This window comes from Lemur catta, chromosome 6 (genome assembly GCF_020740605.2).
Source record: "Lemur catta isolate mLemCat1 chromosome 6, mLemCat1.pri, whole genome shotgun sequence".
In the NCBI taxonomy this organism is placed as follows: Eukaryota; Metazoa; Chordata; class Mammalia; order Primates; family Lemuridae; genus Lemur; species Lemur catta.
The window spans coordinates 99,924,872-99,937,211 of NC_059133.1; the positions used below are offsets into that span (position 1 = coordinate 99,924,872).

General features: G+C 39.3%; 1 protein-coding gene and 1 pseudogene across 3 annotated transcripts in view; one reads left to right on the plus strand and one right to left on the minus strand.

Moving 5' to 3' along the window:
- CCDC77 (coiled-coil domain containing 77) overlaps positions 1 to 2,072 on the minus strand; it is a 28,677-nt gene extending 26,605 nt beyond the window's left edge. For 2 of the 3 annotated variants that reach the window (XM_045554689.1, XM_045554687.1), the window contains exons 1-2: positions 1,963 to 2,072; positions 217 to 270 (exon numbers count right to left, since the gene is read on the minus strand). In XM_045554689.1, coding sequence (XP_045410645.1) covers positions 217 to 254 — 38 coding nt within the window. In that variant the 5' untranslated portion in view covers positions 255 to 270; positions 1,963 to 2,072. The remainder of the gene's footprint in view (positions 1 to 216; positions 271 to 1,962) is intronic. The other variant, XM_045554688.1, reaches the window with a different exon arrangement.
- Positions 2,073 to 7,309: 5,237 nt separating this feature from the next.
- Positions 7,310 to 7,383, plus strand: LOC123640798 (annotated as a pseudogene).
- The last annotated feature ends 4,957 nt before the right edge of the window (positions 7,384 to 12,340 follow it).

The window sequence follows — 12,340 nt, forward strand, 5'->3', positions numbered from 1 at the left end:
CTCACACTGAATGAATCCGGCTATACCATGTAATATACACTGTTTATCTAAATTCTGCATAGAACGGAAGAATAGAGAAACGAGATCTAATACAGTTCAAATTAAGATTTAGGAAGTATGCTTCCAAGACCCTTCCAGCTCCTATGCTAATTTGGACTAAGACTATAGAAGTTTTGATTCCTTATTTAACAACTCAAAAATAAGCAAATGTCTTACTTTCTGCAGACAGGGGTATGTGTCGGGGTAAAGTTCATGCTGTCTTTTTCACACCTATCAAATACACAAAAATTCATAATGAGGGGCCAGGAACAGAAAAGAAACATATAGGATGTATAGACTGGTTCCCTCTCCATCATCTTGTTTGCCTCCTGGAAAGAATATGATGTTTTAAAATGTAGTATTCTTTAAAGTAGTTCCAAATGCTGAAATTTTATGGTTTTTGAATTTTCATATGGTACTCTACTTCATTATTTTCAAATAAAAATTGGAATGACATTGAATATTTGAATAAATAAGCACACATAGGAAGAAAAGTCTCCTTAGTATTAATATAAATGTTATCTGCAACAACCAAAACCAAATCTACAATCTGCCAGGCATGGTGGCTCAGGCCTGTAGTACCAGCTACTTAGGAGGTTGAGGCAGGAAGGTCACTTTTGCCCAGAAGTTCTAGGCCAGCCTAGGCAACATAGTGAGACCTTTTCCTTTTTTTTTTTGAGACAGAGTCTCACTCTCTTGCCTGGGCTAGAGTGCCGTGGCATCAGCCTAGCTCACAGCAACCTCAAACTCCTGGGCTCAAGCAATCCTCCTGCCTCAGCCTCCTGAGTAGCTGGGACTACAGGCATGCACCACCGTGCCCGGCTAATTTTTTTCTATTTTTAGTTGTTTGGTTAATTTCTTTCTATTTTTAGTAGAGACAGGGTCTCGCTCTTGCTCAGGCTGGTCTCGAACTCCTGAGCTCAAGCAATCCTCCCGCCTCGGCCTCCCAGAGTGCTAGGATTACAGGCGTGAGCCACCGCGCCAGTCTGGCCTAAAGCATTAAACCAAACTCCTTAGCCTAGAACTAGAATTCATGGCTTTCTATATAAGGGCCACACCTATCTTTTCTGCCTCATTTCCCTCTACTCCCCTAAATGTGTTCTCTGTTTCCAGATATAATAACTTTCTAGCTCCATGCCTTTCTTCATGTGCTCCCCTCCAACTAGAACATAGCTCCCTCCACAATCCTCATAATTTCACTTAATGAAATCTAATCTGTCCATGAAAATTCATCCACTACCTCCTTCAGCTCTTCCCTGAGTCTCTCCACCCAAAATGATCTAACTGCAATAGAACTGCGTTTGTAATTCTCTAAAAGACAGTTAACATATTAAGAGTTCTTTGCTGCTGTCATTTCTCCAATGATAGTGTGTGTTCCCTGCAGAGAGAAACCGTGTCTCATTCCACCATTGCATCTCCCAAAAGAACAATGTCCTTGTTTATATATAAATTAATGGGTTTCAGCTAGCTTCTATCCACCCACCTGATATCCTTGCTTAGATATATTCTCTATGGCTTGTCTACTACCAATTAACATTTGTTTAGCACTTTGACATTTATTATTTTATTTAGCTCTGTTAGGTAGTATTAACTATCCTTTATTGTACAAATGAGGAAATTGAGGCTCAGACTAGAGTGGGGTCAGGGTATTCCGGAACCCTTCTCCAGGACGTCCAAACCCTGCACTCCTATTTCCGCTTCAGCCAGTTCTCGACTCCTTCACTGCTACAGTTCTCCAATCCTCCGGCACCCCCGAGGGTCCAACTTTCCTCTTCCGGTCCCCAACCCCTCTGGAGACCCCCCGATGCCACGCTACGTCCCACTCTTCCGCATTGCTTCCGCAGTTATTTCTCCCTCGCCAAATTTCCTTCCCAAGCCCTCTTCCCCAACCCCTACACCCTAAACCCGAAACTCTGTACTCACAATACTCCAAGACTCAGGGTCAGGGAAACCAACCGAAAACAAATGTCAAATCAGGTAGCGACTCGGCGCCACTACAAACCCGTCCAATCGCCCACAACTTTACAGGGACCTTTGGCTTGCGCACCAATGGGAAGGGAACTCACAGAGGCACGCCCCGCCCCGCTCCGCCTCGCCCCGCCCCGCCGCGAGGCTCGCTCCGCCTGTCCGGGAGACTCGCCGCGCAGAGACCACCGGGAAGTGTAGTTTTTCTTGTGCACGCGGCTCTGCGCGGATGACGTAGCGGGGCTACAACCCAGCTAGTCCGGGCGCTGGCTGGGATGTCTGAGGTCAGGACGCACGAGTTCCGGGCACCTCCAGTTTAAACTTGCTCAACTACTTTGTTTTCATGAAAAATGATGCAGAAATGCTATGCCTAATCATGTAATGGTTCACGGGAATAGTTCAGCGTGTTATGGTCCATAGCGTCATATGTTGTAATTTAAAAGCTTGTCTCAAAAAGGTAAAGATTCTAAGAAAAGTTTCTCATTCAATGACCTGGAGGCTTAGAGCCAGGATAGGACCTGAGGTTCAATTTCTAAGGTCAGAGGATTATGTATTTAAACACTACTGTTTGTCAGGTCGCAGACACTGCTTTCTTTTCTTGAAAGGTGTAAGAAATGAGCTGTAATCATAAAAGCAAGTTGAAAATCCCGTTGTGGGCTCATCTTTCCAAAGAGCAAGGTGTAGGGATAGGGGAAAAGGCATTTTAGTCTCAGAGTTGCAGCTACCACTATGGAAAAGCTGGGATTCTTCACTGGTATAAACTTTATTATTTTTTTAATATTATATAGATAAAGACGGGGTCTCACTCTTGCTTAGGCTGGTCTTGAACTCCTGAGCTCAGGTGATCCTCCCACCTCGGCCTCCCAAAGTGCTAGGATTATAGGCGTGAGCCACCGGGCTGGGCCCACTGGTGTATGTTCTAAGGATGTACAGATCGAACTTGCCATTTTCCATAGGCACACCTTGTTTCATTGCTCATTGCTTTACTGCACTTCACAGATATTGTGTTTTTTACAAATTGAAAGTTTGTGGCAACTCTGAGCAATATTTAAAACTTTTTCATTATTAATATATTAATTATGGTGATCTATGATCAGTGATTTTTTTTTTTATTTCAGCTCATCATGGGGGTACATAAGTTCAGGTCATATACATTGTCCATGTCCCGCCCATCCCCCCAAGTCAGAGTCCCAAGCGCGTCCATTCTCATTCTCCAGACAGTGCACCTGGCACTCATCATGTAGTCATACTTCCATCCCCCCCCCACCTCCCCGAGTCTGCACCTTCAAGCATGACCATTCCCCAGAGGGTGTGCAACACACTCATCATGTAGGCATACACCCATCCCCTCCCCCCACCCCCCATCCCAGTCTGATATCCAATTGGTATCCTTCCCCGATGTGCATTTAGGTGATGATCAGGGAAACCAGTTTTCTGGTGAGTATATGTGATGCTTGTTTTTCCATTCTTTGGATACTTCACTTAGTATAATGGGTTCCAGCTCTCTCCAGGAGAGCCAAAAAGATGTCGTATCATTGTTATTTCTTATAGCTGAGTAGTACTCCATGGTATACATATACCACAGTTTACTAATCCATTCGTGGATTGATGGCCACTTGGGTTGTTTCCACATCTTTGCGATTGTGAATTGTGCTGCTATAAACATTCGGGTACAGGTGTCTTTGTTAAAGAATGACTTTTGTTCTTCTGGGTATATGCCCAGTAATGGGATTGCTGGATCTAATGGTAGGTCTACTTGAATCTGTTTAAAGTGTCTCCATATTGCTTTCCATAGGGGTTGCACTAGTTTGCATTCCCACCAGCAGTGTACGAGTGTTCCTGTCTCTCCGCATCCACGCCAACATGTGTTGTTTTGGGATTTTTTTGATAAAGGCCATTCTCACCGGAGTTAAGTGGTATCTCATTGTGGTTTTGATTTGCATTTCCCTGATGATTAGGGATGTTGAGCATTTTTTCATACTTTTTTTAGCCATTCTTATGTCTTCTTTTGAAAAATTTCTATTCATGTCATTTGCCCATTTTTTGATAGGATTGTTTGATTTTTTCTTGCTGATTTTCCTGAGTTCTAAATAGATTCTTGTTATCAGTCTTTTATCTGATGTGTAGTATGCGAAAATTTTTTCCTATTCTGTAGGCTGTCTGTTTATTTTCGTGACTGTTTCTTTGGCTGTGCAGAAGCTTTTTAATTTAATCAGGTCCCATTCATTTATTTTTGTTGTTGCTGCGATTGCCTTAGGGGTCTTCTTCATAAATTCTTTGCCTAGACCAATGTCTGTAAGAGTCTTTCCTACATTTTCTTCTAGAATTCTAATCGTTTCCCATTTAAGGTTTAAATCTGTTATCCACCGTGATTTGATTTTTGTGAGAGGTGAAATCTGTGGGTCCTGTTTCAGTCTTCTACATGTGGCTATCCAGTTTTCCCAGCACCATTTATTGAATAGGGACTCTTGTCCCCAGAGTATGTTTTTGTCTATTTTGTCGAAGATTAGATGGTTATGTGAGGATGGTTTTATATTTGGGTTTTCTGTTCTGTTCCACTGGTCTGTGTCCCTGCCCTTGTGCCAATACCAGGCAGTTTTAAGAACCACAGCTTTGTAGTATAGTTTGAAGTCTGGCAAATCAATACCTCCCATTTTGTTTTTATTGCTTAAGATTGCTTTTGCTATATGGGGTCTTCTCTGATTCCATACAAAGTGTATAATTATTTTTTTTTTTAAGAGACAGGGTCAGCTGGGCGTGGTGGCTCACGACTGTAATCCTAGCACTCTGGGAGGCCGAGGCGGGAGGATCGCTCGAGGTCAGGAGTTGGAGACCAGCCTGAGCAAGAGCGAGACCCTCATCTCTACTAAAAATAGAAAGAAATGATTTGGACAGCTAAAAAAAAAAAAATATATATATATATATATACATATATATAGAGATAGATAGATAGATAGAAAAAATTAGCCGGGCATGGTGGCATATTCCTGTAGTCCCAGCTACTCGGGAGGCTGAGGCAGTAGGATCGCTTGAGCCCAGGAGTTTGAGGTTGCTGTGAGCTAGGCTGAGGCCACAGCACTCTAGCCCGGGCAACAGAGTGAGACTCTGTCTCAAAAAAAAAAAAAAAAAAAAAAAGAGACAGGGCCCCACTCTGTCATCCAGGCTGGAGTGCAGTGGCATGATCATTGCTCACTGTAACCACTCACTCACATAACCTCAAACACCAGGGCTCAAGAGATCCTCCTGCCTTGCCTCAGCTGCCCAAGAAGCCACCATGTCCGGCTAAATTTTTAATATTTTGTAGAGATAAGGCTCGCTTTGTTGCCCAGGCTAGTCTTGAATTCCTGGCCAGCAAGGGATCCCATCTCGGCCCCCTAAAGTGCTGGGATTACGTGCATGAGCTACACTGCACCCAACATTATATTATTATCACAATTGTTTGAGGTGCCACAAGCCATGCCCATATAACATGGTGAACTTAATCCATAACTGTTGTGGATGTTCCTACTGACCAGCTGTTTCCCTGTTTTCTCTCTCCCTCTCCTCGGGCCTCTTTATTCCCTGACACAACAGTATTGAAATTAGGCCAATGAATAACCTTAAAATGGCCTCTAAGTGTTCAAATGAAAGAGTTAGATGTCTCTCACTTTAAATCAAAAGCTAGAAATAATTAAGCTTCATGAGTAAGGCACATGGAAAGCCTTTCATATAGGCTGAAAACTAGGTCTCTTGCTCAAATGATTCTCCTGCCTCAGCCAAGTAGTAGAGTCAGGGCAGGTCGTTTCAGCAATTACTAGGAAAAGCTAGTTTTAGGGTTACGGCAGCTGGGTTTGTGGAAAGTTTAACTTCTGGAGCTGGCGTGATGCACCCTGAGTGCCTTTTCCGCTTGGCTTCCCCACTCTGATTTAGTTGGGTGTGACAAGATAAAATTTGTGTAATTAACTTTCACAATGGGAAATGGTATCACCATAAATTTATGGTCTCCAACTTAAAATTTAAGCCCTCAGAAGTGAAGAACAACCCTTCTCAAGAAATGCTGGCTCCTTCTCCTAATTTCCACATTTGTCTTCTATGAAGCTATCTGTGATATAGAAAATTATTGATTATGTCTTTAAAATAAATTTGGGCTAATTTTTTTTATTTAGAAGCTCTTGGTACATTACTTGACAAATTACACAATTATTTCGGCATGTTTTGCCTGGCTAAATTATTATTATTTTTTACAGTACACTTTGCAGGTTCAACTAGTTATTTTAGGGAATAAATGCAATTTGTCATTTATCCGTCTTTGGAATATAGGATATAAAATTAAAACTCAGAACTAAATAATAATCCAGGAAAGATAGCAAAGATCCTTGATAAATTGAAAAATACACAATATTTCGATAGAAGAAATATTAATAATAAGATATTCTTTGATAATATCTATGGTCTTGTCACTGAACAGGAAAATTCACAATCTGTGAATTTAGTGTATCTAAATTCATTGGTAACTTAGTGCCTTTCCTTACAATAACTCTTAGTAGAAAAGAACAGGTGATTAGGAATTCATTAAAAAATCATATAAATGTAAATCACATTCAAGTAAATGGTATTAATATCTTTTTTTTTTTTTGAGACAGAGTGTTGCTCTGTTGCCTGGGCTAGAGTGCCATGGCCTCAGCCTAGCTCACAGCAACCTCAAACTCCTGGGCTCAAGCGATCCTCCTGCCTCAGCCTCCCAAGTAGCTGGGACTACAGGCGTGTGCCACCATGCCTGGCTAGTTTTTCTATATATTTTTAGCTGTCCAGATCATTTCTTTCTATTTTTAGTAGAGACGGGGTCTGGCTCTTGCTCAGGCTGGTCTCGAATTCCTGACCTTGAGCAATCCTCCCGCCTTGGCCTCCCAGAGTGCTAGGATTACAAGCATGAGCCACCACGCCCAGCCAAGTATTAATATCTTGGGTAAAACAAGCTGTAGGCACTTTGAGGGAAGGTAGACATAGACTAAATATTAGTGCTTAAATAATGTGATTGGAAAGTAGTAATCAACACTTTGATTAATGGAGGACAATGGAGGGGGATAATTAAGTAGCCCTCCTTCAGGAACAAATATTTTCACCAATGATCTTGAAGAAGAGATAAAAATAAAACTATCAATTACATAACTGGGCATGGGCATGCACCCGTAGTCCCAGCTACTAGGGAGGCTGAAGTGGGAGTGAGACCCTGCTTCAAACAAACAAACAAAACCAAAACAACTATCAAAGTTACATATGAAGAATATGTCAACATTTAAAATTTTAAAGAAATTGGTGGATCCCAAAGACTATACTTTCAGGGATCATTTCTGTAGTTTGTTACTAGAAAAGTTTCTCTGAACATGTAGAGCTCTGAAAGAAAAAAAAAGAAACAAAGATAAAAAAAAAAGGAAAAAATTAATGGAACCATAAGGCAATAATGAAGCCAATAATAAAGTTCAATCATTGTGGGGTAGTATTTCAGGAGAAGAAAAAAATGCACTTATAGAAGAGGTTTGGTTAAGAGATTACATTTATATTAGAATTTTGAACATAATGACTAGCAGGTCTCTTATCTAAACATCAGGAAGATATACAAAAGGAAGTTATAAAGGAAGGGATTAATTCAATAATGCATGGTAACATTTCATAAGAATATGGAGATAATTTATAGGTCTCAGGACCTATAAATGGATCAAGTTTAATGGCTCTGGTAGGTAAAGTGATCTAAAGATTTTTAAATGTGATATTGCAAATGACAATGGTTTCCTTATTCACATGATGATAATGGAAGAAGGAAAAATTTAAATTGTAGTTTTTCAACCTTTATAGTTCATAAAAATTGAATTTCTCCCTTCTATTCTGATTTGTCCTCCATGAAGTACTTGGAGTCTGTCTTCCCAAACACCTTTCAAAAATGCATCTCAAGTGTGTCATATATGATATCCCTATTAATTGAGTCTGTTGACTTTTACTTTCTCTAGTTTGTAGTACAAATGACATTTTTTTTTCTGTTTTCTAAATGGGTTTTCAAACCATGCATGCTTCCACCAAACCCCATTCTGACATACATTAAGCATCATTGGTTTAAAGTGATGTCCAAACATAGCACTGGGTGGGAGCATAATGCAAATATTTACTGAACTGAATTTGTTTTTGTTTTTGTTGTTTGTTGTTTTAGAGACAGAGTCTCACGCTGTCACCCAGGCTGGAGTGCAGTGGTGCGATCACAAGCTCACTGCAGCCTTGCACTCCTGGGCTCAAGTGATCTTCCCACCTTAGCCTCCTGAGTATCTGGGACCACAGGTGCATGCCACCACACTGGCTAATTTTTTTAGTGTTTGTAGAGATGGGGTTTTGCTATGTTGCCCAGGCTGGTCTCAAACTCCTGGCCTCAAGGAATCCTCCTGCCTCAGCCTCCCAAAGTGCTGGGATTACAGGTGTCAGCCACCAAGTGTATACTGAACTGAATTGTTGAACTGAATTGAATTTGATCACAGATCACCAGATACAGAAAAAACTATCCTTATTCTGACCTAAATGAAATTGAGGGTTTGTTAACTACACCTGATTTTGTGCAATGTTAAAGTATATGAGAGAACCAACCTATTTTATAGCATTTTAAGGGAACATACTAACATATACACAGTGTTAAAATTTAAATGCTTAAATATTTAATAAGCAAAGACCTGTTGTTGAGACTGTTGCTTGATAGATTATTTACTTTTTTCCCCTCTCTTTAAATCAGGTCTCTTCCAGCCCTCCCATCCTTTATTATGTTAATTAAAATTCTAGTATAACACAATAATTCTTTGTCAATTAAGAACAAATAAAATGAATAAAAATTTCAAAAAATTATAGTACAAATCAGCAGTTCTCTCTTTTTTTAATTTTATAATTTTGTCCATATAATTTCTTTCTATTTTTAGTAGAGACGGGGTCTCACTCTTGCTCAGGCTGGTCTCGAACTCCTGAGCTCAAACAATCCACCCACCTTGGCCTCCCAGAGTGCTAGGATTACAGGCGTGAGCCACCGCGCCCAGCCCAAATCAGCAGTTCTTAAAGTGTGGTCCACAGATTCCTGTTCATTTCCAGACTGCTGTTTGTCCCCAAGATGCTCTCTGAAGGTTTTGAGGTCAAAATGCTTTTAACAATAATACTAAGATGTTATTTGCCTTTTTCACTGTTGACATGGACACTGACAGTACAAAAGCAGCAGTGGGTAAAATGCTGGTTCCTTAGCATGAATCATGGCAGCGATACCAAACTATACTTATAGTCATTGTCTTCATTACACAGGCTTACGGGGGGAAAACCAGTTTCATTTCAGAATGCTCGGGGTAAAGCAGTAAAAATTATTAATTTTAACAAATCTTAAATATGTGTCTTTTTTAATAGTCTGTGTGATGAAGTAGGAAGTACACATACAGCACTCTGTTGCATACAGAAGTAAGAGGGTTTTCCTGAAGAAATAATACAGCTGAACTAGTCACTTTGTTCATAGAACACCAGAAGACCTCACAGACTAACTATGGTTATTCAGACTTAGGTATTTGGCAGATATTTTCTTGAAAATGAACAGAGTGAGCCCATCTTTTTGGTGGAATAAATTGATGGTATTTGTTGGCAATGATAAAATTTGAGCGTTCAAGTGAATCTTATAATTTGGTAAACTTGTTTCTGTCATCCCGAATTTGACAACTTCCCAATTGTCTCATGAGATTGATGGTGATATTTTTGTAATTTTTGGATATTATATAATAATATGTGTCAACATCTGGAAGATCCATATAATTCAGTGAACCAATATTTTTCAAATGACCAACGCATGATGTTATAAAATCCCATTCCAGGACAAGACTGACTACCGTTTTAATGTAAGAGTACAAAAAGTTAATAAAGTTTTAGATTATAAATTGCTAGCCTTCAAGAAATTACAATTATCTCAAAAAATTATTAAAATGCTTCTCCCTTTTCCAACCACATATCTGTGTGGTGCTAGATTTTCTTCACATATTCCAACCAGAACATACTGCAATCAGTTGAAGCAGAAACAGATCCTCGTAAGGAAAATGTTAAAAAATTTTACAGAAAGTATAAACCAATGCCAGTCTTTTCACTAAATGTTTCATTTTGGAAAATATAGTTATTTTTCTTAAAATGCATTTATATTGACCAGGTGCAGTCGCTCACATCTATAATTCTAGCACTTTGGGAGGCTGAGGCTAGAGGATCAATTGAGGCCAGGATTTTGAGACCAACCTGGGCAACATAGTGAGACCCTTTATCTAAAAAAAAAATTAAAATTAGCCAAGTGTAGTGGCGCATGTCTGTAGTCCCAACTACTTGGGAGGCTGAGGCAGAAGGATCTCTTGAGCCCAGGAGTTTAAGGTTGCAGTGAGCTATGATCATGCCACTGCATTCCAGCCTTGGTGACAGAGTGAGACCCTGTTTCTCAAAAAAAAAAAAAGCCCAGCATTTATATTAACATGTAATAAGTTTATTACTTTTATTTTAAAATGAATAAATAAACATTTTACACATTTATTAGTTTTAATTTCTAATATGGTAAATATCAATATATATATAATCCATATAAACAAGAATTTTTCAGGTTCTTTGTAGTTTTTAAGAACGTAAAGGAGTCTTGAAACTAAAAAGTTTGAGAACCACTAGTAATAACTATTCTTGGAATAAAATGGCATTTCTTTAAAAATTCAGTAATTTTGACTTTTCACTCTCTAAAACTAACCCTCCCTTAATTGATGTGATTTTGTGAGGTTTTATTACATTTTTTAAAAATTCAGGGACCACAGCCTAGCCAAATGATTATCAGACTTAGGTATTCATTTTATTCTAATACTCAGGATAGCAAAGTTCAAATAATTACACAATACTCATACTATTTATTTAATTTTTTTCTCTGAAAAGTTATTTTCAAAGATTGTTTAAATAATGTAAACAATACTTTTAAATTACCATTACATTCAATTGTTCCATCTGGAGACCCAAATACTATTGACAGTCAATTTAACATCGCATGTGCAGAATGCCCTCATAGAAGCTGATAAAACACAAGGTTTTGATTTTTACAACAGTGATTCTATTCTCAAAGGGGTGAGCATGAGGGGTGGGGGTGAAGTTCGCCTACTTTCCCTGAGCAGAGCGTCAGAATCTGAGGTGGATGACAATGGAGAAGTTTCTTCCAACCCCACCAGAAACATTCACTGCCCTTTCTCTTACATACTTACTGCTAGCGTAAGCAACTGCTACAGATTTCTCAGAAGTATTGTGGCAAATAAAAATAATTGAGAATCATTACTCTATGATTTTATATTCTACTAGAGAGACAGTTTAAAATTAAATAATAGGTAAGTATAACTTGAAAGACTAGGAAATAAGTAGGATCAATCAAAGCTTTTAGGGATTTGTGCTTATACTAGGGGTCTATCATAGTCTCATTCTTCTATTGATTCTAAAGCAAACCATTATATTTTAATTGAATGTTTAATAAAATGAATTATTTCAGTGATTTGTTTTACTTAGAATTCCATTATTTCTTCCTTTTTCTGAATAGTTTTTCAGATTTAAGTAGTAAAAAATCTAATACTTTGTTGTAAGTCATTATAATTGTACACACTGAATCACACCTTCTTGTGTCCACACCCCTTTGTAATGTGATATTGTTACTCTTCTAATCAAGAACTGGCGTCTTTTTCACACCTCCTGAATCTAGGCTGGCCTTATACTTGCTCTGATCAATAGAATATGACAGAGTCATCTTGCGCGTTTTGGAGTCTAGGCCTTAGGCCTTTGCTTCCACTTTCATCCTCTTGGAATGCTAAGACCACTATGCTGTGAAAAAGCCCAGTCTACCACAGTGCGTTGGGAAGCCATGTGGAGAATGAGGCTTCCCAGCTAACAACCCGCACCAACTGCCCCACATGAGCGCGAGGCCATCTTGAACCTTGCAGCCCCAGTTACATTAGTCAGGGTTCTCCAGAGAAACAGAACCCATAGGATGTGTGTATACATATAGAAAGAGATTTATTTAAAGGAATTGGCTCGCTTGATTATAGACAATAGTAAATCCAAAATCTGCAGGGTGGGTTGGTGGGCCGGAGACCAGGCAAAAGCTGATGCTTCAGTTCAAGTCTGAAGGCTATCTTCTGGCAAAATCCTTCTTGCTTAGGGAAGGTCTTTCGTTCTGTTCAGGCCTTCAGTTGATTGGGTGAGGCCCTCTCACATTATGGAGGGCAATCTGCTTTACTTAAAGTCCAGTTTTAAATGTTAGTCTCATCCCCAAATACCCTAACAGAAATAGCAGAATAATGTT